At 37.6% G+C, this 25568-nt stretch overlaps 1 protein-coding gene across 11 annotated transcripts in view; it reads left to right on the top strand.

The window, feature by feature from the left end:
* EXOC6 (exocyst complex component 6) overlaps window positions 1-25568 on the top strand; it is a 94052-nt gene that overhangs the window by 54279 nt on the left and 14205 nt on the right. For 6 of the 11 annotated variants that reach the window (XM_071812002.1, XM_065843362.2, XM_065843366.2 and 3 more), the window contains 3 exons: window positions 695-724; window positions 6522-6663; window positions 14763-14836. In XM_071812002.1, coding sequence (XP_071668103.1) covers window positions 695-724; window positions 6522-6663; window positions 14763-14836 — 246 coding nt within the window. The remainder of the gene's footprint in view (window positions 1-694; window positions 725-6521; window positions 6664-14762; window positions 14837-25568) is intronic. The other 5 variants (XM_065843367.2, XM_071812003.1, XM_065843364.2 and 2 more) reach the window with 1 other exon arrangement.

The raw sequence follows: 25568 nt of genomic DNA, 5'->3' as shown, positions 1-25568 counted from the left end.
CAACTTAGTTGGGTTCTGATATCTCCATCTAATCACTGGAGACACCTTGCATCTCTGAAGTTTTTTTTTCCTCCTAAGTTTTACATGTTAGTTTTCTCCTTTGTGCATGTGAACTATACTTAGGAAACAGTTTGGGAAAATAAAATAGCTTCATTACACCTTCCAGTTATGTTAGCATTAGATTTATGTTAAAATGTATTAACGGGTCATGTTACATTTAGATTCTTACCGTCCTGAGCAATTCTAAGTCTTGCTTGTAAAAAGTATGTTAATGTTATGTTAATGTTTACCAAGGCAATAAACATGGCATTTATTTTTTTACCTAAGTATTTTGGAATTTATAATTTCTTATAATGAAAACTTTCTGGAAAAGCATATCAACAAATACTTTGTCATTTGAAGGTTGCTATTTTGATGTTTTGGCATATAGTTCCTAATTACAAAAAAAACCCGCATTATTGCTGAATTAGTATTATTTAGATTATATTCTCCTTATTATACATCAACAAAATAGTATATAAGTTCACAGGCTTAAAAGAAATAATTTAAGGAATTAAGCAGCTGTAATTGTTCTTTTTGGAAGCTTTTCCTTATCTTTTATTGCTACCAATTTTTTATTCTTTTTTTTTTTTTTGGATGTTGACAGTACATCTTAATTTTTTTGTTTTGATTGCCTTACTGGTTTCCTTCTCAGAATAACAACAATGACCATGCAGCTATGTCGGTAAGTAAATGCAAGATGAAGAAAAAGCATGTGAACTGCAAAACTATGAACTGCCTGCAGGCTTATTGCTTCAATTTTCAATCGTTCAATAAAAAGCCGCTTCTGTTTCCCTGATGACTTGCTGCGTACTTTGTGTAGTTGCATGCAGGGATGAGGTTAATTACTAACATTGGGCTCTCGTACACTGGGACAGCAGGAGCCCTAAAAACCTTGCAGAAGGTTGGTGGGGTGTGCCTTGCATCCCGAATGAGAGAATTTAGAGGAGTCTATGAGACCTTTTGGAAGAGAGGTCAGGTATCAAAATGCGGCTATGAGACATGCGTACAGAATGAGGGTAGACTGATATAACAGAATGAAGAGTCAGCGCTGCGTCTGCCTGGCATCAAGGGAATGTGTGTGCTCAAATTTAATTTTTTTTTTAAGAAGGTGATGGTTTGCATTTAAGAATTCTTCCAAGCCCTGAGTATTTTCAGGTCATCAATTTTTGTATAAGGAGTTTATTTTGATTTGGCATAAGCATTTCCATTATAATGAAAGTGTTGAAATTAATATTAATCTGTTAAGAGTGGCTTCCGAATACCAAATTTCTGAACTTACTTTACTGATTTTCTCTAATAACTCTAATGTAGTTGAATCTTGTTACTGTACGCTGCGTAATTGAACAAATATACACTGTGCTGTCCACTGTTTAACTGAATGAATGTCCAGGGCACTTAGAGTATACAGTGTGGGAATAACCCCATTCATTGCTACAATCCAGAAAGTAATTGGCTGAGTAGTAGTTCTCTGGGTCTGGAGAGAGGATCTAGCAGTGGGCTTCCAAGTCGTTGGGAGCCTGGAGCACGTGAGTTACAAATGGAAGTTTAGGGAGGTGGATTATTTAATCTGATAAAGAGAAGGCTGGGGAGAGACCTAATGGCAGCCTACAAGCTCTTGAAGGAAAGATACAAAGGTGATGGTACCATACTCTTCTTGATAGGGCTGACAAATTCACGGATGGCTGTGGTCACAGGTAGAAGCTTGGAAGGTTAAGCTCTGACATTAGGGAAAAGGTCTGCATGAGTAGAGCAGTGCCGTGTGGGAGGAGGTTACCCAGTGAGGCTGCGCAGTTCCTATCCTCAGCTGACTTGAAGGCTCTGTCAGGAAAAAGAACAATATGTTTGAACTAATGTTGGCAATAATCCTGCTCCAGGAGGCTGGACTAGATGACATTGGTGGTTCATTCCAATGGACATTTCTGTGATTTGAATACTAAGGCTCATGTTGAACTATCAAGCTATTAAGTGTAATGAGTACTAGGGATACTTAATGCTTTGTGTGGAAATATTTCCCGTTAATGTTGAAGGGGTGTCAGTGTGATGGTTGTGTCATGACCAAGCACTACCAGAATTTCAGAGACGCAGAGCACAGAGACTGCGTTGCTTTTGGGGGGTTATAGTTTGTGATTCACCCAGCTTTTAATGTTTCTGTTTTCTAAAGTCATAAGAGTTCAGTCTTCTGAGGTTATTGCTGTTCTCATATTCTTTTACATCCCATTTAAAGTTTGTGTTGCAGTTTATAGTGCCACTAGATACTTTGAGTGAATAAGCAAATTAAAATTTTGTTGTACAGCCATTATTCTCATGAAATCAACTGGGTGATCAAATTTGTTATTAAGGACCTGAATTTTTTTGTTTTAATTTTGAAAAGTTAAAGAAAAATAAAGAAAACCTTTTCAGATTAGTTAATTTGAAATTACAGAGGGTGTGTATACAAGCGTTTTTCATCTAAGTTTAGAATTAGCTGAAGTTATATTTTAGAAATGTGTTTTGTCAGTACAAAGTCAGTATGGGACAAGTCTTCGGAAAAGTGACTATTGAAAAGTAACCGTTACAAATTACTTTCAAGTGGATATTTTTTATTATTTTTCAGTAGAATTCAGCGCAGAGACTGGAAGTAAAATTGAGTCTTAAAAATGGTATTAGTGTTTTTTAATATACTTGGGTTTTGTCAGTAGTTCAAAAGTTGGATTTTAGTCCTGATACTGAGTCATACCATGCTTTGGTTATTATGATTGATAAAATCGGTATGTTTAGTCTATTTGCATTTGAGAAAGTTTTTCATTATGTCATTTCATATTGTTAAATTAATTTTTCAGCTTCTTAGATGTAATGGATAAGTTTTGTGATTTCCTTTCATGCTGAGGATGGCAGTTTGTGGTGTTTTGTTGTTTCTGTGATTGGCAGCAAAAGCCTCATTTCAGAGCTTGTAGTAAGGGTGAAGGGCTGGTGGTTTTCTGCAGCTATATTCAAAAACTGTCAATCAACAGCCTCCACGGGCTACTTAGAGAATGGATTTTCTTACCCGTTTCTCCAAATGCTGCCTCATGCTGTCTTTGATTGGCACAGTCTGGCAGGGAGGATGGATGAATCTGTCACTGGCGGGTTAATTGCATTACTGGTCTCAGCCTGACATCAGGTCTTTGACTCCTAAGTGGCTCAATACAAAACAAATTAGCAGATTGTAGTCATATTTCTCATTCTATATGCTTTGACTTTGTTGAATGCAGTCCATAAATCATATTGACTGACACTATAGTGAATGATGAAAGCTGCTTTTGAGACAAGCGAGCATGAGTCTTAGAAAGCAGCACGGCGAAGGTGCCGTGGAGGATGCATATGGCTGACCCTTTGGGAGTTTCCTAGGAGCCAAATGTCTCTTCACTGCAATTGTTCTTAGGAGAAAAGCTTTTGGGTCCTATAAAAAAAGGATTTAATATGTCAGCAGATTCTCTTTGCAAGCTCCTTTGAAATATAAGAAGTTTGTCTAAGGGTTTTCTCTTTTTACAAACTTGTATTTCAGAAAAATGTGAAGGCTGGCTGAAAAAACAGTTGCCTTTAACACTGTTAGCAGGTGGTTTTACTTATAGAATAGAGTCCTTGTTTTGTAAACTTTACATTGGTTGGCTGGAATAATAGGTTTTGTAGGAAGCAGCAATTAGCGTAGGCACGGGTGAGATAATGGTAGTGTCTCCAAATGGGAGGCAACTGGAGCGAATGTGAGAAGCCTGCTGCATCTCTGCATGCTATTAAATATAGGTATTTAATTCCTAGATACAGTAACCACAGCCATCCCCCTTAAAAATAATCATAGTAATTAAAAAACCCCAAACTGGCAAATAATAAACATTAAGAATGTTTTAAAACTAACTGAGCATTGTTTAATTCTGGAAAATAAATGTGCTATTGCTATGTTCACAAATCCTTGAATTTCCTCTTCAAAATGCACTATGAAAAAATGGCAAGCAATTGATGAATTGGTGGATGGTGGAAATTTGGAGAGATATTTTTAACTAGATCTCATTTGTCAAGCACAAATTTGAATTTCACATTTTTCTGAATATTCTACATCCCACGTATTTTGAACTGAGAAGAACTGAATTTTGAAGAGGAGAACAGTAATGTTCACTTTTCTCTCAGTTAAAATTCAGCATTTTGATTGATATACAGCTTTGTTTTTTTCTCTAGATTTAAGAAAATTGAGTGATTGTATTAAGTATAAACTGTGTATAGTAAACTTGTTGATATGTCAAGTGAACAATAAGCCTGTAGTTCAAGTTACATAGTTGGAAATAGTTCAAATGTTAGGATGTTTCCATTTTACGAAATTTTAAAATAAACATTAAATGTACATGTATTGATACTTATTTAAAGTCCAAGTGGCTTCTACCATGTCATTTCTGCATTGCAACCGTTCTCTTGTGCTCCAGTACTATTGATATTTGCCAAATTTTAACAGTTAACTACAGATGCTTGTCAGAAAGATAAAATTCTGTCTTTTATTTAAAATAATAGAAGAGTACACATTGTTTGCATATAAAATAAATTGAATGTTAAAATTTTTCTTGACAACCTATTAATCTGGTTGAACTTTTATTACATTATAGTGGCAGCATAAATAGGACATGGAGCTGATTTGATGGAGCAGTGCATTAAACAAAGATACACTAGTTGTTCCATTAAATCAAAATGACATTTCCATTAAGTATTTCAGACCTACTACACTGTAATTAAATGAACTGTGGCCCATTGATTCGCCTTCTCACCTCGTTTTTTCACCCTTTTTTTTTCTCTTCTTTTTTTCCATTCGTATTGATATTGTTCCACTCGGGGAATAGAGCTGCATGTCTCCCAGGGTAATTACCATTGGGTTTGGGAGACTTTTGAGCATGCTGTTCTTGCATTGTTTCTTACATTCCTCATTGTCAGTTCATCTATTTTGGTCAAAAACGTTATTTGCTTTTCTGAGATTTTCAATTAAGAAACTGACATCTCATTTTAGATATAAAGCTCTTAACAGTTCAAGGTGTCCTAATGCTAAGGAGGTATTAGCAAAAGCCATTTAATGTTTCACTGTGACATGTGAGGAGAGTGAACAATTTCCATTGTATTGTCGACATTTTAATTATGTTTTAACAAAGAACGGATTTTTCAATTACTAAATATTTAGGGCCCGTTTTGCTTTTGTTACATGTATACATGACAATTCAGTGATATGAGCAAGTTGTTCTATTAAGGACAAAATCTTGCTCTTCAGATGCTGGAGCAGAACTTTCCAAACTTTTTGGAACAATGAACTGCTGTCTGTCCTTACCATTTTGCATTGCTTACACGTGTTTCTGTGAGTCAACAGTGAATTGATCAACCTGACTTTGCAGAAAGCAGCTGGGGAACCGTTGCTTTAGAGAAATAGGTGTCATCACTTTACTGATGGATCTAAGTAAGGCAATAGTGGCATGTGCTCCAGTAGGTGTAGTATGTAATTGTTATTTCTTTTGTGTAAACATGTTCATAGTTAAGTATGTTTCAATTCATGTTGTAACATAGACATCATTTGAAAAGCGTGATTTAAGTACATTAAACTACAAAGATTCAAAAATCACTCTGCTCTAAAAGATTGCAGCACTATGAATAGCATGGTGCCATCTGATCGGGTATCTGGTCTTAATTAGTTTTCTTAATTCTAAGGTAGAATTTCCATATATTTCAATTTTTCTGTACTAAATTTTTAATAATTTACTAAATTAAGGTCTGATGTTGTGCTTTGTTTTTTAGTCTCATGTATGGAAAATTATTTGTCTCAATTACATGTACGTTGTCAAGAAAAATGTTACTGTGATTGGAAAATCATTTCTATTTTGTACAGCAGAGGACTACATTTCATTTTGTCAGTAGTTGATTACTGACAGCACTGATTTATTAAGCACCTGTAAAGATGATTGATCAGCATGAATACTTTAAATAATTTTACAACAAGCATTGAGGTGGAATTCAAGCAATCAAAGTGCAAATAATTAGCACAAGCTGTTATGAGAAATGCCCCAATGAAAGCAATGGTTTTGGGGTATATAAAGTTTGGGTTTTTTTTTACTGACTGTTGTTAAAAATATTGTTAAAAATATTTTTGTTACATTCTTGTTTTCGTTCTGTTTGAATTAAAAAAAAAGGTCCACAAAATTGTCATATGCTTCAGCAACTTAGATTGTTATTATTTTGGAAATGTTACTGTATTTATGAAAACAGTTGGATTTCTGAAAGAAATATCAATAATTGCTTTAACATATATTTAATTTAGCTCCCCAATTGATTTAGTAGAAACAAAGCTAATGGATCACAGAAATAACAGCAAGCGTGATCTTTTTCCGTCTAATCTAAGTCCTGCATCATTAAGACTTTGAGTGTATATTAAAATCAAATCAACAGTTCTTTAGTGATGTACCATTTGTTTCTATCTTAAAACCTGTTGCTCTTTCTACTAGGGAAAAGTGGCCCAGACAGCCTGCATGTCAGCCTGCCAGCATCTTTCAACATCCCTAATGCAGATGCTACTGGACAGTGAATTAAAACAAATAAGCATGGGAGCAATTCAGCAGTTTAATTTGGATGTGATACAATGTGAACGTAAGTTCCAGTATTCCTATCTGTATCTTTCTGAACATTGCAAAAATGTTCTTTAATGTAAGCTATATAGTTATCTTTTTCCATCACCTGCAAAAGCTTTGTCTCTTAAACAACAACAAAAACATTACAGCACAGCGTCTTATAAAAGTATTTATGAGTAAGTAGGTTAACATTTCTGGGAAATTATTTTATGAAGCTTTTTTTTTTTTTAACTCGGGTATGCAATTGAAATGTATATCTGTTGTTAGCCCTAATGGAATCATAATTGCTATATCCAGCAAAAAATACTATAGTCTAGTACAAAATTGCCCAAAACCACTACATAAATGTTATGCTTTTATAGTTGGAGAAAAAAAAAGTCAAATGTCTGTGAAATGTTACTTTTCCCGCTTGAATTTATTTATTGGTAATGTGCTGTTACATGGGTTTTCTCCCTCCTAGAATTATTACTGCCTTAATCACTGTGCAGAATAGTAGTACTAACTTAGTAAACATCAGATGTTGGTTTATTCTCATTGTTCGAAGTATGACATCAGAATTATTTTATAGAATAAGTGGTTCAGTCCAGCACTGAAGGCGGGATTAATTTCCTTGTGTATTCCATGGCTCTCAGCACTGAGGGTGAGCCGCTCATCTGTGTGAAGGAAGTTACTTCTGTAACATTGTTATGGTATGAACAGGTTTTAGATCTGGTGTTACAGCTCATGACTGGGATACAGTGAAAAGGCTCACTAGGTTTTTTTTTAATACATGTTTTTAGGTTTTTATGCTCTGTTTTTTCAAAGCATCTTTCCTCATATGTGTTTGAAGGAATGGTTTTGGTGATGACTTAAAATGGGGCAGTTCTGCAAGTCATATCCTGAGGTTTTCAGTTTGGACATGTGAAAAAATTGATGACTACCCGGTTAGCAGCCACCTATGGGAAATGGGAAATTCGATTTCAAACAATTTGGTTAGCATCACAAAGGGTTCTTTTGGGAGTCAAGAGACAGGGTTAAGGGGCATTTTTTGACATTTTAATCATATGCTTGTCTTTCTTTCTTTCTCCTGCCTTGTTTGTTACATTCTAGCTAAACTCTGTAACAGATAGAGCAGGAATCTTTCTGACAGTCCTTCATTATACAGCCTTCATGCCTTTCAGTGCATGGAATAAACTGATGGGGTAATCAGAGTCTGGCTGAAAAAATATTTGTGATCATGACATTAAAGTTTGTCTTCTGATTGCACAAGTTGGCTGAACAGGTGATCGTTTGACTTTGATTTACCTTTTGGTACACTTGATGTTGCAAATTTAAGAGTGTTCTTTTCAAGTAGGTGGGTGGGGGTATGTGTATGTGCATTTGTGTAGTTTCTAAGGTGTGAAGAAGATCCCAGTTGTAGAAACAGAAATTCCATAGTATTCGTAATACTGACAACCATAATCATTCATCTAGACAAGCTGAATTGGTACACCTACTGCGCACTCATCTGCCTTCTGAGCAGTGAAGAAAGCTTGCCCACTACCATGTTATTCTGTTTCTATTATTTCAGATATCATCTGTGAATAACACGGTACTTCACTACTCTGTACATGTTAACCAATTCACTGTTTCACTCAGGGATTTCTAGCAGTACAGGGGAAAAGTGCATGCCTTGCAGGTGACTTTCACAGTGTGAACAGCATGTTCACAGGAAAGTAATGAGAAGTCCCAATGGGTCCAGCTGTCACTGGGTCTCTGGGCTGTTTTCACACCTTTTTCCTTGCAGCCTTTGCCCTGTTTTGTACCATCCTAATTTCTATTGCTGCTCTTTTGCCAGCTTTGGTTACTGCACAGTGGAAACTTCAATCAGTGAAGAGATATTAGTGGAGTTTTCATATAAACTAACATTACAACATTTCATTATTTGAAGAGCAAAATATAACCTTAGACAACATGTTTTGTTATATGTAGCTGTTACACTGAGCATATGGCATGGACAGAACATGGGAAACCTGGGGCAAAAATTAGAACGTTTTAGAAAACTAGTAACTTAAAGACTGAAAAATGCATTCTTTCCACCACCCTGTAATTTATAGCATCAGCTGTACAGGTGCAAGTAGAATAGATTTTAATTTGTCCTTTCTGCAGAGCACATTAGAAAAAAAAAATTGGTTTTGTGCAGAAGCACTTGGGGTAGTTTAAGTACAATTAGGGAAGCTTGTCAGAATAACACATTGCAACAAATGACATTTTACAATCTGTGGATCAGCACAAGATTTTGCTCAGAGACTGCTTTGCTGTTGTGGTTTCATTCATAAGGTCCATCACAGGCACATTCTGGGCCTCACTGTGATGTCTGTGATTTATGTTCTTGCTCATCACCCTCCCCCAGCTTTATTCTTTGACACTTTGGGATTAATGAATACGACAGTGACATTTCAATTAGTGCTTAGAGTGTGTGAATAACTCACTATTGCTGGGTAGTTTCCTACTGTATTGCGTGCATGGGTTTGACATTTTACTTATAGACACAATGGAGTATACTCAGATGCATTTTGAACTAAGAAGTTATGTGAGATGTTGAAAATTATGAATATCTGGAGATACATTTTTTAAAGTTTTTGGCAACATTCTAGATATTTATTCTGATCTTTAATGTTGCGTTTTTATTATTTCTAATATGAACTGAAGGAGATCTAAATAAAACCAGGGAAATAGGATTACTTGACAGACTTTTTCTTTTCTGTTAGAAAGCAATCAACAGTCCAACAAACAACCCACCAATCTGTTAATGAACAGCAATCTGTTAAAGTCAGTAAGTGCTGAAGTTTTTAGTCATAGCAAATAGGTAGAATGATAAGTGGACTTCCAAGAAAGACCACTCTCTCTACATATTTTACAACTTAGCGCAGTGTACTGCCTCTGTATTTTACACCAGTCTTTCTCATTGGTGGTCTTCCACAAGGATGATTGGGATTCTTAGGATCGTATTCATAAAAATAGAAAAATATTAGGTCACATGGAATAAAATCCAAAGAAGAGTCTTTTGCCTGAGCATTGTATTTCAGTATCCTGAAGAGGGAAATGGGTTGGGCAGGAGAGGCATTTGCCGTTTCTTGAAGATGAAATTGGAATGTGGGTTGCTGTGTCTCACTTTGTGACAAGCAAGGTGTACATAATAGAAAATGAACTTTTCAGAGACATCATCAAGATCTATATATCTTACATCTGCATTTAGTTAGGGAATTAGAACTTGTCAGAAATTCTAATTGCTGGAAAAGTTATCAACAATTTTTCTAATTTATGTGTTTTAACATAGCTGAATTGTGAGACAGGATTAATTGGCAGAAGGAGGTGTGATCCAGTGGGCATCCTTCTTCACAGAATCACAGAATGTCAGGGATTGGAAGGGACCTCAAAAGATCATCCAGTCCAATCCCCCTGCTGGAGCAGGAACACCCAGATGAGGTTACACAGGAATGTGTCCAGGCGGGTTTTGAATGTCTCCAGAGAAGGAGACTCCACAACCTCCCTGGGCAGCCTGGTCCAGTGTTCTGTTACCCTCACTGAGAAGAAGTTTCCTCTCAAATTTAATGAAACCTCTTGTGTTCCAGTTTGAACCCATTACCCCTTGTCCTACCATTGGTTGTCACTGAGACATGAATCTGTGCAAGGATGAAAAGGTTTCAGGTCCTGCCTATAACGAGCATGGGTTAACAGAGAATTAGCACAATGCAGGATGCAAGGTACTTTCCTACCCAGCCCTATGCAGGGATTCCTGACAGTTTTTTTACTTCTTCTCCTGCTGTATGGAGAGCTGCCGAGCAAGAGAGATCTTGATCCGAGTGCTCTCTGTTGAGCATAGGTGAAGCTGCCTTCCATCCTACATGAAGGTGATCTCCAGGTGGGCATGCCAGAAGCTGATGAACCCAAATCCTGTTTTTTCCTTGAAAAGACACAATACTCTCCTCGGGAGGTGGCGGGGGGTCTCTTTACCTGCCTCCTATCCCATCTGGGAAGCCAGGTTAACTTAGCTCACTTGAGACCATCCTTCATCTGCTGGTCACATATGGCAGCACGGGAGCAAGGGCAAGCGGGGAGACGTCCCCAGTCTGGAGGCAGGGCTGGGGCTCTGCCTGGCCAGCTGGCAGCTCCCTCAGTGCCGCTCCCCTCCAGGCATGTTTGAACAGCTGGAGCCTCCAACAGGGCTGCAAAGTGGCTGCGGCTGCTGAAATAGTTGCCTGATTCTCCACTTTGCCTTTAAAAATACAGTTGTAGCTTTGCTGTTCTGCCTGTGAATCAATGCTATGAGGCTAAAGTAAAACTGTCCTAATTTAGCTTTTGATCCAAAGTCTGGACTCTGTTTTTTTTTTTTTTTAATTTCTGCCATTGAGCAGCAAAACTATTTGTCAGGAATTAGGTACAGAATTCCCAGACCAACAGAGGCACAATCGGGTGATCCCTAAAAGATGGGGTATTGAGAGAATAAAATTAAGAAACCTGCTAATAAATCTAGAAATGTGTAGAAATTCCGTACAATTTAGTATTAAAGATGTCTGAAATTCCATTTTAGCATACACAGCCTTTTTCTTAAGGTATCTATTAATATATATATACATCAATTCACATATATCCAATATACAAAATGTAATGAAAAGATCAAAGCTAAGCATTCAAAAGAAAATGAACTGAAATAATCTTTACGATATTTAAATTTACCGTTCTTGTGTATGTGTTACCTCCCAGCTTGTTTTTGTATTATTACATACTTTTTTCATTAGATCCTACCTCCTGTAAATTCCCAGACTGGCTGTTGTAGGAAGTACATTGAGTTTGTACACATTGTGGACGCACATTGTGCCAAAGATCCTGTTCTATATACACAGAAAAGGTCTACACAGTATCAGCAAAGTGCAGGAAAATAAGATGTTAACAAAAACCTTGTGAATACTAGATCCATGTAATGCATGTTTTCAGCTTATTTTCCCCCACACATTGAAGTTTCTGATTCAAACAGCCAAGCAACCGGTTGTTTGCCTCTATTTGTGACAGTTTAATGGTTATCTTTACATTTCATTCTCATATATTATAAAATTCCTTAATGCTCTTATGCGCACTAAAACAACCAACCAACCAGCCCCCTACCCCTCCAAATCCTCTTAAAGCCTAGAATGAATGTAGGGGGTGAATATTTTAAAAGATGTATATAAATGACAATGTTTCATTACTATCTGGAAAACCGACCCTTAGGACAGAGACATTAAGAATGTTAATCCTGTTCTTAAAATATCTTCCTAAAATGCTGTGCAGTAGAAAATATTTAATTAGGTTTGTAAAATTGTTAGAAAAACTTCAAAGCCCTGAGCTGAGGGCAGAGGGGGAACTGTCTGACCGTTACCATAAGTAGATTACCCTTTTGCCCTTTGAACTCATAAAATTGTAATAATGAAGCAATTTCTACTGTAGTCACCAGTCAAAAATGACCCAAATGTGAGAATAAATGCTTGTGCTATGATGAGTATCCCTGGTGCTGCACCTGCATTCATAACATAGAATTGTAGTTAAAGAGAACAAAGCTTATACAATAATTAAGTTGGCTAGCTTGTGTGATTCTCGTTCTGTAGCTGCAATGGTAATATGTACTGCGTAGAGAAATTAAATCATACTCCACTGTTTCATGCATTAGGATGAATTCCAAATGGTGTTAGCCTGATTAGCTGCAGAAAGGATGCAAATATTTGCCCTGTGGCAAGCGAAAGTCTGCCACTGTAGGCCGTACCTCCCAAAGTATGAAGTGCCAATAACTAGCCGAAAACTTCTGCTATGAGTCACTCATTTCTGTTGTATTTACTTGCCAGTTTTGTAGCCATTTCTTTGCCATTGAGCTTACTTCTCCTGTGCTGCCACTGTGGAGTGGCTGGAGGAGCTCAGGGCCTGGTGGGAAAAGCTGCTCTCAGTGTACTGTGTGTGAAGGGAAAGTGATACTGGATCAGATACAGACGGGCCTTATCTTTCAAGAATAGTACAGATTCTCCTTCCTTGTTCGGGGGACGTAGAAGAGGCTGCTTCTGACCATCATGCTGATCCCCCTTGTCAGTGTGCAGCCGCAGCTCACAACCCTTGTAGTTCTTCTTAGCTGTTTGCTTTGGGGCATTGCTAAGGATTCCCTGCTATAGTATGGTGTCCCATTTTAAACACTGTTGGCTGACCACAGGGGCTGACATTGCAGGCCTGTCTGTCCCTGAGGAAAGGGTGATCCCACTGGCCATGAAGTGCCTGCAGAAGACAGCCATGGAGACACGCAGCCCTTTAGCCTGGGCTGTTCAGAAGGTGCTTTCATAGGCCTGGAGATCTTTTGTTCTTCTGCAGGTTGGTGTTTGTACAGACTGCTTTCTTTTTGCTGCTTTAAGAGTTTATTATTAAGCAAACTCTCACTATAAAATCCTGGGGTTAGGATTTACTTTTCTACTGTTTCTTCATTTTCTTTTTTATTTAAAAAGCATCTTTGTGGTAGATTGAAAAGACGGTGTTGCTTATAAAGTAGCAAAACCAGACCATTTAAAGTTTAGACTTGTATACAGTAATCAGTGAGAATTTGCCAACTGTTAGCAATACTTCTATGTGAATTTACAGTGTTTGATTGCTATTTTTTATTCCTTAGGTTGAAGAAGAATCAAGTAATATTCCAATTTAATACATTCTCTATTACATGACTGTCCATAAAATTTTGCACTATTGTAATACAAGTAATAAATTCTCCCACTAGTAAAGCTGCTACTCTGATACTATATTAATCTATTACTAAGCTATTCTTAGATAGTCTGAGATGGTCTTCATAGCTTCTTGTACCACTTAAGTTAGAATCTTTATTATTTTCATTTACAATTGCATCCCATATAATAATTTTTAGACTTGTGAATGTAGTCTGTCTGAATTCATTAGTTTGCTTTACACTGAAAACAAACATTCAGAAGAAAATGATTGAACCCATTACATTACCATCATGTTAGCTCGGACACCAGTGTCTTTCTGGATATTACTTTCACTTATGATCCAATTTTTCTTACTAGCCATTGAAAAAATAAATCTAGTAAGTATTACATATTACTTTTAAATGTTAGTAGGAGTCCATGAGACACAGTAGAGTTGAGTACTGGCTCCAGAAATTTTTTTATACATGTATTTGATTTCCGCTACCATTGAATGGCCTGTTTCTCAAACTTGGGAAAAAAATGTTACCTTTCACTGCCACAGACGATACCTCTCTAAGAGTATTGTAGTAGTATCTACTTTGTTTTGTTAAGAGCTCCAGCTGAAGAGCATAAGAAAAATTATCTTAAGCTGTTTTGAAGTAAGGTATCTAACTACAGTGGGGATATGAGACAGTAGCTGTTTCTGCAAGTGTCTTTGTTATTAGTGTGTGACTGGGATAAGAACAACAAAAAGTATATTTACTTTTAAGTGTGACAATTATTGATAATTTCCTAATGTAAACAAATAACTGACTTTTTTTCATTACCATAAGTGTTATCATTTTTTAAAATTTTGAATATAGTTTTGCCTTCCAATTTTGACAGCCTGTTTTGAAGTTCAAAAAGAACAGAAGTTTGTTATTGATCAGTTAGCTAAAAGGTGTGAACAGGAATTTCAGCTCTGCTCTGATTGTGCCACATAGAACTTTCCACCTGTCACCTGCACATTAAACTAACCCCCACCTTAGTGTTTGTCTTTTAGTGCTGTTTGGCTGGAGGTGGGTTTTTATAGCATGGGTGCTGTAACAAAAGCAGATGTTTGAAAATATGTTGACAGCCATGGAACTGGTATTCTTTCAAATTTTTTCAGTAATCACCTCAGGCGAAAAAAAGTTGTTGGCTTCTGTGGTTGTAGTATTGCTACTGGGTTAGAATTTAAAGCAAAATTTTTAATAATACTTCTACAGGTATTATTCTTTGGGATTGTTGAAAAAATTGTGGTAAAGTTGTTTGTTGGTTTGTTTGCTTTTAGTCACTGTTAGTAGTTTACTTCTATCAAACCGGTCTCATTTTAGTGCTAGCTAGCATTTATGTTGCATAAAGCCTGATTTTCTGATAGATTTTTAGAAAAAAATACATCTGTAATGTTTTTACCCTTTCTTTGCAGTGTTTGCTAGTTCTGAGCCTGTGCCAGGATTCCAGGGAGACACCCTGCAGTTAGCTTTCATCGACCTCAGACAAGTAAGACACTAGTTGTTGGTTTTTATCCTGCTAATTTCCCCTTTTGACCAATGCTGAAGTTATTAAATTTAAGAACCTTTCATGTTTTTGCGTTACCATGTAATTAGTTTTGAAAAGCAGTTATTTGAAGTGTTGTTAGTGGCACTATTCCCTGTAATTCAGCAAAAAAACTGTTTCTCCAGTGTGTTGTTAGGGGGCACTGTGCCACTAGTGGTACTGTTACATGCATTTAAGATTGAGGTTTGGTCCTGATAATTTTTAAAGATCCTGTGATGCCTTTTTGCAAGAGTGTACATGTTAACCTGATGTGTGCTGGCCTGATTTCATTCTGAGCGATTGCTACTGTCTACAAAACTACTCCCTGGAGAGGAGAACTGGGCATGTTATCATTTAGCATTTCCTTTCCTTAATTTGTTACATAGAATTCTTTTAAACTCCTAAAATGCAGCTTTATTACAACTGTCTGATCTTTATTCTATATCAAGTTTAATTTTAAATGCCTTAATATTGGAAGCACTTTTCCACAGTTCTTGCCAAAAAGAAGGTTTTTCCAGGCTAAAATCTACTTAACTTTATTTCACATAGTTATTTCTATTCCCTGCTCTCTGTAAATTCTGACACGATATCTACCCATAGCAATTATTTTTCAAAAATTTTTCATACCTGAAGTAAGCTTTTAGAAAGGATTTATTATTTCACAGGGTTGCAAGTGTAAGTGTCATTTACATAGTGACATGAATCATTAACTGCACATGGAGGGTCTTAAGCGTTCTGCAGATGTTCGTGATATTTTTCAGCACCATTATGAGCCTGTCAAAGTCACCAGAAAAGAGAAGAAATGCGGAAAGAAATCCATACCAAATTATCTATATAGTAAGAACGTTTTTGCTTTTAATAGTTTAGTAGGTTTTTCACAGAAGGATGATGAAAAGGCATTTCATAAGGGAAAATTCCTGAAGCAAAAGTAATCCAGTTTTTCCTAATGGTTAGAAAGGGCTTCATTGTATTTTTAAATGAAGAAGTTAAAAGGCAGAGTTGTCTGTTACACTCTCACAGTAATATAACAGTGAACAATGTCTACAATGGGGTAAGTGGAGACTACATGAGGAGGATATAGGATCGTGACCATAAGATTTTTTTTCATGTGATAGTTGTACATTAGGAGTTTCAGAATTCAGTATGTAAAGATGTACGCTGTCAGACTTCAAATACCGCAAATCTTGCCTTGACTAGCAGCCTTCCTCTTTTGGATTCTTTTTTATTGTACTTTTATTATCTATGTTAGAAGTGACTAAACATCTTCCAATTTGTCCTAAGCCAGTTTAGTTGAAGGGAAAGGACACTGAGAGATTTTGGCACAATTTCTGTCATCTGGTGTAAATCCTTGCAGAGCTTGTGTTTGTTTCAAGGGAAAGCGTAATTTCCAGATATGCAGGAGGGCAGGATGTGTGCATACTTACTACAGGAGATAAATAATATTTTCGTATGTTGTAGGAACCAACTGTCAAGCATGTCACGTAAAAAGGGATTATGTTGCTTATGATAGCTCTCAGTTTATGTTAGCAACTTATATTTAGGATTCTCTTGATGTGAGTAATGCTTTATAGAGGATTCTCTGTATGTCATGGGAATCTAATAGATTTCAGATACTTTGTGAACAGCAAAATCTGGGCAACTCTCTTTATCAGGTTGCAATTGGAGCTGGCAGATGTTCTAGTTCTAGTATATTTGTTTGGTTGAGGCGGGGAGGTACTGTATTTTTGCATGCCTCACCAAAATGTATTGCAAGTACACATTAAAAAGACTTACCGTTTAGTAAGGATTTGCAGTGTTTTTTCTCTCTTCCTTATTTGTGTTCCATTTCTATCTTAATAGGGTGGATGACAGTTCTTTTCAAGAATACTTAGAAAGGCAACAGAGCCTTTTTCAGAAAGTTCTTATAAAAGGTCATGCTTCTGTTTTTTAGTTTGAATTTGATACTTCTTCATGAATTGCAGGATATGAAAGATAAGGAAGTAGGTCCAGTGGTCAGGTTTTACCTGCCCACCCGGACTGTGCCCTGAGGTCAAACTCCTGATATTGGCTGTTTGGTACAGAGGAGCTGATGACAGGTAGGGGCTGATACAAGGGGGAAAGCTTGAACCGTATCAAAGCTAAAAGGCAGGAGATTTGGGACTCAGTGAGAGACTGTAGCTAAAAGATGGATCAGCAGGATTGCCCTCTTCTTAAAAAGCAGCTGACCTGCAAGGGAAAAGACTTTATCGTCCTGCCAATCACATGGTTGCTAATGGAAGCCAGTTATCTCAACAACAGCTTACTCTCTCTGTGTTGTGCTGGGGCAGTGTGTGAGATTAATGAGGATTGGGCAGTAGAATGTTGTAGCACATTTAACTAAAGAAGTCAAGTCACAAGGAGCTGGCTTGGAAGACAGAAAGGGAAGAGCCACACTTGGATGATTACCATGGCGGGAGGAGCAGCTTTGAAAAGAATTACCATAGGTATTTTCGTCCTGACAATTCCTGATCCTCCGTTTTTCCCTGAAGACAACGTACTGACAGCATCTTGTCCCCAGCAAGCCCACTTTCCTTCTTCCTTCCACAGACATAAAAGAGGAAACAAAAACAGCTGGCATGAGGAAGAGTTGCTTCTAAGGAGAGAACAGTGGCAGGAAGCTCTGAGATGCCAGGAATCGTCAAGAGGCAGGCACTTACCATGTCCCCTTGGATAAGCCACCTCTCTCTGCTTATACTATCCCCTCTTATGCTCCTGTCATACTTAACATACTCCTTAAAGATCTTAGTAATCTGTAGAAACCCTAGTCAATAAAGATTTTTTTGCTATTCCTGTAACCATAGTATCTCAGCGTCTTACAGAGGTGACTTAGTATGGTTGGCTAATCACATATTGTGCTACTGATAGAGAATCACACAGCCATGATCATCCGGAAACTTGCAGCTCCAGCTAGTTTAGCAGCTCCTAAAGCAGCAAGCAGCTGCTAAGAAAATTGGGATATATTTGTGGTTCTGTACAGCTGCAGCAGTTGTGTCATGCCTCATGCCACTTGTCTTAGTGTATGACCCAAGGTTATACCCTACGTGCACCCTTTCACCCCACTCACTTAAAGCCACTGAGGGGCAGGCCAGCTCAGCAAGGCAATTATCAAAGTGGCATGTGCTGCTTTAAAGAGACTGGTTTCTGGCATCTTGTGAAGATGACCCAGGTCTCCTGTGACCTGCATCACTCTCTGAAGATTTTCTCTTGCCACTGTCTATATAGAGACCCTGCATAAATTAGCACAGTGGCCCAAAAGTAAGGTGGAATGAACTTTGAGGATTTTGCTACCAATTCAGATCCTAGGTCAATTGGAATTAACCTTGAAAAGTAAACAGGTCTTAGTTCATCTCACTTGAATTAGTCTCTGAGGAAGCTCAGCCTCCAACATGAATTAGTTTTGTCCAGGTTATGATCTGTTCCTTGATGCTTAAAGACTAGGGTTACAGTTCTGGAATGTAAGGCAGTTTCTTGGATGTCCTGAACACTTAAATACTGTGAGGAAAAGGCCTGAATCTTAAAATTTGTGCATTATTCTTTGGAGAGCCAGTGTAGTGTGCAGCAGACAGATAGCCTTGAGAGGTCAACAGTTGCTGTCCTAGAGCAAATTTCCTGATTCTTAACCAATTGGGTGGTAAAAAGATGCCTGTTCTTGAAATCACATCATTGCCTGCAGAGTTATAACCTAAGCTGCAAAGGTAGCTGGTCTTTTTTACACTTGTGACTTCACAAGTTGCTTTTATTGTTTCTTTCCACCACAAGCACTAGTTCAGTTTCAAACAGGCCTTCTTCCTTTACTGCCCAATTTCAGACAAGTACTCAGTACTTGATTATTATGGAATTTCCTTATTTTGCCAGGGACGAGAACCGTGTGTCTTCTATGTTCTTTTAGCACTTAAGTACACGTTGTTAACATCCTTCAGTTGCTGTCAGTGCTGGTCCTGCAACAGGGGCAGCCATCTCAAGTGAACATCATCATATGCTCTTGGTAACCCCAGAGTTAAGCAACCATTGTAGCACTATCTCCACCCACATTGGTAACATAGAGTTTACAATCTGATAGTGGTGTCCCTCAGTCTGGGAGATCAAGGTCTCTGAACAGCAGTGTCCATAAATTCTGCATAGGTATGGGACAAAATTAGTGAAGATTTTCAGCAATTTCTGTTAACATTTTGCTAACATTAGAGATAAATTAGACATAAAGCCATAATGCAGCCAGTGTAATTAGTATAACGTGTACCATGGAAACATTGCAAGATACATTTTTGTCAAACTTTTACTTATTATGTGTGTAGATAAGCATGTGGATAAGCACTTCTATGAGCTCAATTTATTGGTAATACACTATATGTATTCCTCCTAAAAACTGATACCTGATATTTAAAAGTGTAATACATTTTCTTCTGATTCCAAAGCATAATGGAAATTACATCGATAGTTTCTTGGTTTGCTTGACCATTTACTTTGTAATGCATTTTCTGGTGTATTGTTGGTGAGAACTATTGCTGACCTTCTGAACTGTGGTGGTCCATGCAACAGATGTTAAGTTTATTTGAGGAGAAAATTCTTAGTAGTACTTAATATAGTCCTCCTCTTTCTTCTTTGCTTCTTATTCATCACTGAGAGATGATACTGTCTTTGTGATAAACGCAGAAGTAACTCATTGTAGGTAGAAACCGTGTAACAGATCACTGGCCTTCAATCCCAGCCATGGGATTGTCTGCCACTAAACGCAGGCTGACGGCTCAGTCTTCCCCACTGTTTTGTTTGCAGTGTTTAATTTGAATTCATTTCCTGTGGTAGTTACTGCATTTCGTCTCTGGCTTGTTTCTGGTTTGCCCAACATGCAGCATGCTGTAGCCCTCATCATCTGTGTTCCCTGTGGAGATTGCTCTTGAGCCCTTCTGTTAAGTCTCAGAGAATAAGTTGCAGCCTGTTGTCAGACCCATCCACCATGACTCTTGGAAGTCGAGGGCTCCAAGGGTGCACTGTGGCTTCCTTCACGGGCTGCCAGCCCACACAATGCCTAGGCTTTGAAATTAGTAGGGTACACCCACCCCTGGCCTCTGCTCCAGAGAAGAGTCATGAACTGAAAAAACATCTGGGTTTTGCAAAAGGGAGAAATCCCTAACAGTATGTTTAGTAGTAAATCTTAAAAACTTCAGAGTTTAAAGATAAATGTAAGCCTCTCTTTCTTAAGGCAACAGTTTGAATTTTTAATTACCAAGCAGTATAGAGTATTTTGTCTTTCGCTTCCTGAGGGAAATGGCTGTTGAGACTTTAATCTTCACAGAGGCTCTTTCACAATGCTCACTGATCCCTTTCCCTCCCATGCACTCCCCAGCTTCTCTGAACAAGCAGAGGGGCACCTTACATCTGTAACATGAAGCCCAGCCTCAGGGCGCTATGTAATGGGATTTGTGCTTCTTCAGTTTTCAGTGCAATGCTGCTTATTCAACTAAAAAAAAGGATATCAGATTTCAAACAGCAACAAAACAGGAGTTGTGGCTCTCTGGATTTCGGACCATAGATCCTCACTTTGCTGGAGGAGGAAGGCAACACCTTTGCTGGCCTCCCCCTTCTCCATAAACTGACTCTGCGCTAAAGCAGGAGGAGAGCTTGAGGCACGCTGAGCAGAGCAGGGGCACTTCACGGCTCAGTGTCTCATGTATTTGCATCATACAGGGGTAGCATTCATATGCATACCTGTGTTCAGAATGATACAGTTATCTGAGTATGACTACATGCTAAATGTGTGTCTTATCCAGCTTGCAGGGATCAAACAGTGTCTTTGCGGAGTACTATATTCTTACAAATAAATAGGAATTTTTCACACAAACGTGACCATTTGTTTGTAAGCATGTATATTCCCCAATGGAATCTCTTAGTTTTGTTTTCTCCCTTTCAACTAGATGCTGTGAAGCCTGTAGGTAATCACAATAGGCTCAGTTCACAAGTTGCTTGTATAGATATTTGTGAGGAAGATCTCAATCAGGGCTCTGTACACAGAAACAAGCCAGCTCATTACTGGGATGGGATTTATACCTGCCAGCTGGTAAGAATTAGGAAGCTTTGGAAACAAATGCACAGAAAATAGCAGTGGGGGGTCAAAAACAAGCATGGCTTTGGATACACTATCTTATAAGGATTTGCAGAATCAAAGCAGGTTGGCGAGTCAGTCATTTCCTGGCAGTAGATATTCCTACCCTGTTACTGCCAGCAACTAAGGGCACACGTGCCAGGTATTAGATGTGTGTGTGTTCTTTGGGACATTGAATCATTCATCAAATTCAGTACAAAACAGATTGTATCCAGATCGACATCTGAATGCTCCTTCTTCAGCAGAGAAGTACAAATAACATGCTGATCGCATACCAAGCTTTCGCTCTAGGTCCTGACTTACTGACAATGAGGAAGCATGCCTGAAAACAGGAGTTAAAAACTCAGTGCACAAATGCTGTTACTTCGCTTCAGTAGCCCTATCAATACCTAACTTAAATAAAATTATATACGTATGGCCATTTAACTACAAAATACACTACTCAAGTCTATGACAAAAACTGTACCAGTTTCTCCAGAGGAAAGTACAGTAGGTTGTGCACAAAAGACTGTGTGGTGAAAGGTGTATAATGCTTAAACTGAGTGTCATCTCCTAACTGACAGTAAAGAATGCTGTAGGTACCTACACCACGGAAGTTATCAAAATCAAGAAAATAAGAAAATAATTTTCTTGTTGTTTATTTAAGCTAGTTCATTTAAGGGATACAATTTTCTTAGTTCTTCACTTACTGAACCAGATATATGCACGAATTAGATGACCTGGCGAGAAATCTCTACTGTGTATTTAGAAAATGACAGATCTTGTGAAGCACTGGCTCATCTTGACTTAGAGACCTGCATATAACAGCTTTTGCATAAGAACATAAGACTTAGTTGAACAAAAGTGGGGGGTTTATTGTGAGGTGAACTTATATGTTTTGGATCTGAGACAGGAAATGGCATTTATTGATCTTGTTTGTCATGTGCAGAAACACTTAGCTTCTTAGAGCAGTGTAGGGGAGTTCCAGCTTCTAAATACTACCATCATAGAAATTACTAAAAGTTTCACTGAGAGGTTGATCAAAGCAGATATTAAAAGACAAAAAAAAGTAGGCAAAAGCTGCTGTCAAGACTATTTAGATGGACATATCCGAGTCCTTATCTAAATACTACCAACTGTCACATTTAATCAGCTTTCAGCTCTACTTAGTCATCAGTACTTTCACAATACAAGGTTTAGAAGTAGTTAATCAATTCATTCAAAACATACAGAGCTGCTGTTATGATGAAAACTTCATATCTCTGGAAAACCTTTCTGTTCAGAAAAGCTCATCCCATCATTACAGGGGAAATTCCTGTGAGATCATGACCTAAATGGCACTAAAATTGTATCCGTGGTAGTTGAAGTGCATATCCCAATTATACCCTGTCCATAATACCAAAACCCAAAGGCTTCAGTTTTTTTGGCCGAGATACTCGATTTCTTCAATAACCGGTATGCTACGTGTCTGGGAGACTATTTATGAAGCGGTAATTTCCAATTACATAAAGAGAGAAAGCACTAAATAAGCTTTATCTGGACATGGTTTTATTCTTTTGCAGAAGGACTTGTTGGTAGAAAAATTTCAGAAGGTTCACTTTCAGATAATTTCTCAATTAACAAGTCTCTTGCTTGAATTAGAAGTTGATCCATGTGCCTATTATATTTGTAAGCTCATACTTACCCTTTTTTTGAGTCGCTGATATACATCACATTCAGTGGAATGAAGTTTCTCTCTAGTTTACTTCTGCTAGCAGTTCTGCTAGCAGTTCTGATCCTCACCTTTATTTTTGTCATGTAAGAAATGATGTAAATGAAAGGAAGGAATACTTGGGTGCATGACTTACCTGAAGTCTGCGAATACATCATATCAAGCTGTTGTCTTCCTGCTGGCAGCCAGTCGCTGCAGAATCACTACCATTGTGCCCGGGCCCTTCTGCAGCCCTGAGCTGATAGATGGAGTTCAGTTTTGGAGCCTCCAGCTCCATAGAAGTTCCTCTGAATCCTGTGGGTGCCATGTGGTTCCTATGAGTAATGAATGAGCATATTGAACAATACAAGAGAAAAATATTGTTTTCTATCAACTTACCTGTTATTTGTATTCTCTTAACACCTATGAGTCCTGGTTTCCCATCAGAGAGCCATGGGACTGCTAGCTACATTAGCATATTCAGTAATTTCTGTCCAAAAATTGCTTATATTCTTCAGCCTTAGCTAAGCTGGTAGTATCACAGACGTAGTATGGCAAGGACTTGAGTAAGTGAAATGGAATTAATGAATGTTTATTCATTTGGATCATAGTGTCTTAGAAAAAAAGATCATATCTTCTGAAGTGTTTGTACAATATATACCATAATGTGACACTGATCTTCTGCCAGGTGTTAATTTAGCGCTGCAGAAATATAAATTAAAAAATAGTGTTCTGACTGTCTGACTGCCTCCACTCATTTGGTGAAACACGGGAGATGAAACTCTTGTATTTTCTTTCTCTTAGTAGGAAGATACTAATAAGTGGCAAAAGAAATGATTGAATTTCATATTGTTATGTAAATAACTGGTTTCTGAATGAACTAATTGTACTATAAGCAATATGAACCAGCATGATCTTAGGCACAGTTTTATATCATTCTGGGCTTTTACCATATTAACATATATAGCTTTTATGGGTATGTCAGGTTTGGAGCAATTTGTCATTTTCCAAGTTGTACTGTTTTAAAAAGTATTGAAATAACAAAGTTTATAGAGAAGATTCACATATAGGACTTCCCCTAAAGCATTAGTAGCAAAGGAGCACTGCAACTTGGAAGACCCCCAATCACAGAAAGAGTGATGATGGGAGAAAAAAAGGATTAATAAGAACAGGAATGTGAAGAAAATTTTTAAGATGGTCAAAAGGGGAGTAAGTGGAAGCAGTAGATGATGGGGAGAAAAGAAGAACTTAAAGATATGGGATGAAGGACAAAAAAAAGAAAAAAATCAGTCCTGTCTGTAAAGTACTTTGTTGTTCTTATCATTTTCTTTCTATGTTTATCATTTTCCATGGTTTATGCTGAGACCCGTGTAGAACATTTCTTTTTTACACAGTAGAAATTTGAAGATATGTTTTTACCCAAAGGAAAGAAAGGACTTTCAGTAGACAGTTAATGGTGTATAAAGTCCATGGAACCATCAGGTTGCATTATTCCCAGGAGAACACAAGCTTTCCCGGTCTCAGTGGCGTGCCTCCAGGAAATCCTTCCAAGTGGACACACAGTTAGCCCACACTCTTCCAGAGTGCACAATGTAACATGATGCAGTTAAACCAGAAGACAGTTTTTATCTTTTGACCATGTGCCAAACATGTCAGTTGAGTAGCTTACCTGAGATCTGTAAGATAACATAGGCCATCAGGTATTTTCCCCGTAGAAAGAAACATACAGTAGACACACACACAAAAATGCAATTATAAAACTTGACTGATTTTTGAAGTAACAGAAGAAGTGCTGAGCCAGCCTTCGTAAGTGGCACAACTCAGTGCATTCAGATTCTCCTTTCTTTTTGCCAGTCTAAAGTTTAAATAAAAATCTTTGCCCTTGCTTGGGATGTATGAGAAGGACATTAAAAGTGGTTCTTTCAGTTTAAGCACTAAAAAGATACTGAACCGTGTGGAAGGGTAGATTTGATAATGTCATTGAAATCCACATCCAAATGATAGTTTGGGGGATGGTAATATGTTTATTATAGTGTCTAAGTCTTGAATCCATTGACAGAGAGGACTGTATAAAAAGTTCACAGTGAAGCAGAATAGTATTGAATAATTCCTAGACAGAAGGAACACAGGTAACTGGGGGGGTGCAGGGAACCTGTGTAGATTGAAACGGCACAAGCTGAAAACTCGAATTACAGTGTAAAACAGTTCCCATAGCTTAATTAAATAAAACCAATAATGCGATTTAAACTTCTTTGAGTTAAAATTACTTTAATAAGGGTGTTAATTACTAGAGGATTAACACTGCTTACATGTGATAATAGATGTGGTCAGTCAATAAAGGGTGAGAATAATGTTCGTTTAAGAAGCAAAAGAATCTAGCACAGGATTACTCACCAGAAAGGGATAACATTTCAAAGTGGCAAGGAAAATCAGGGGAAGAGGTTTTCAAATTGCAGGAGACATTAGAGGTTGAATTGTGCCATCATTACTCAGCAAAAGTTCCATGTTGTTGGGATCTGTTGAAGCTAAAATGTGAAGACTAATTATTACAAATGACATATTATATAGTTTGAAATTATTCAGTCTTCCAGAGCAATTGTAACAAATTTTTCAGATTAAACATTTGAAGAAAATATTGTCGTCTGAGAAGTGAGGAGAAAAGGCTTATTCTAAAGGAAAAGCATCACCTTCTAAGGAGAGTAATTTCTTGAATATGTGTTTCTTAGAAAAGAACTAATATTGGACTATCGACATTAAGCAGAAGGGGGTTATCCTAATATGTTTTCAAACATAGCAGCAAGAGAAGAAAGATCTTTTGCGAAAAGGCAACAACAAAAAAAAACCAGATAACTCAAAACAAGTTCTGAGTTATCCGGGTTCTTGTTACTGCAGCTCACTGGGCTCGGACGCCT

The sequence above is a fragment of the Patagioenas fasciata genome, chromosome 8 (genome assembly GCF_037038585.1).
Source record: "Patagioenas fasciata isolate bPatFas1 chromosome 8, bPatFas1.hap1, whole genome shotgun sequence".
Taxonomy (NCBI): Eukaryota; Metazoa; Chordata; class Aves; order Columbiformes; family Columbidae; genus Patagioenas; species Patagioenas fasciata.
Note: the sequence above shows the minus strand (reverse complement) of the source record. Positions and strands in the feature narration are given on the sequence as shown.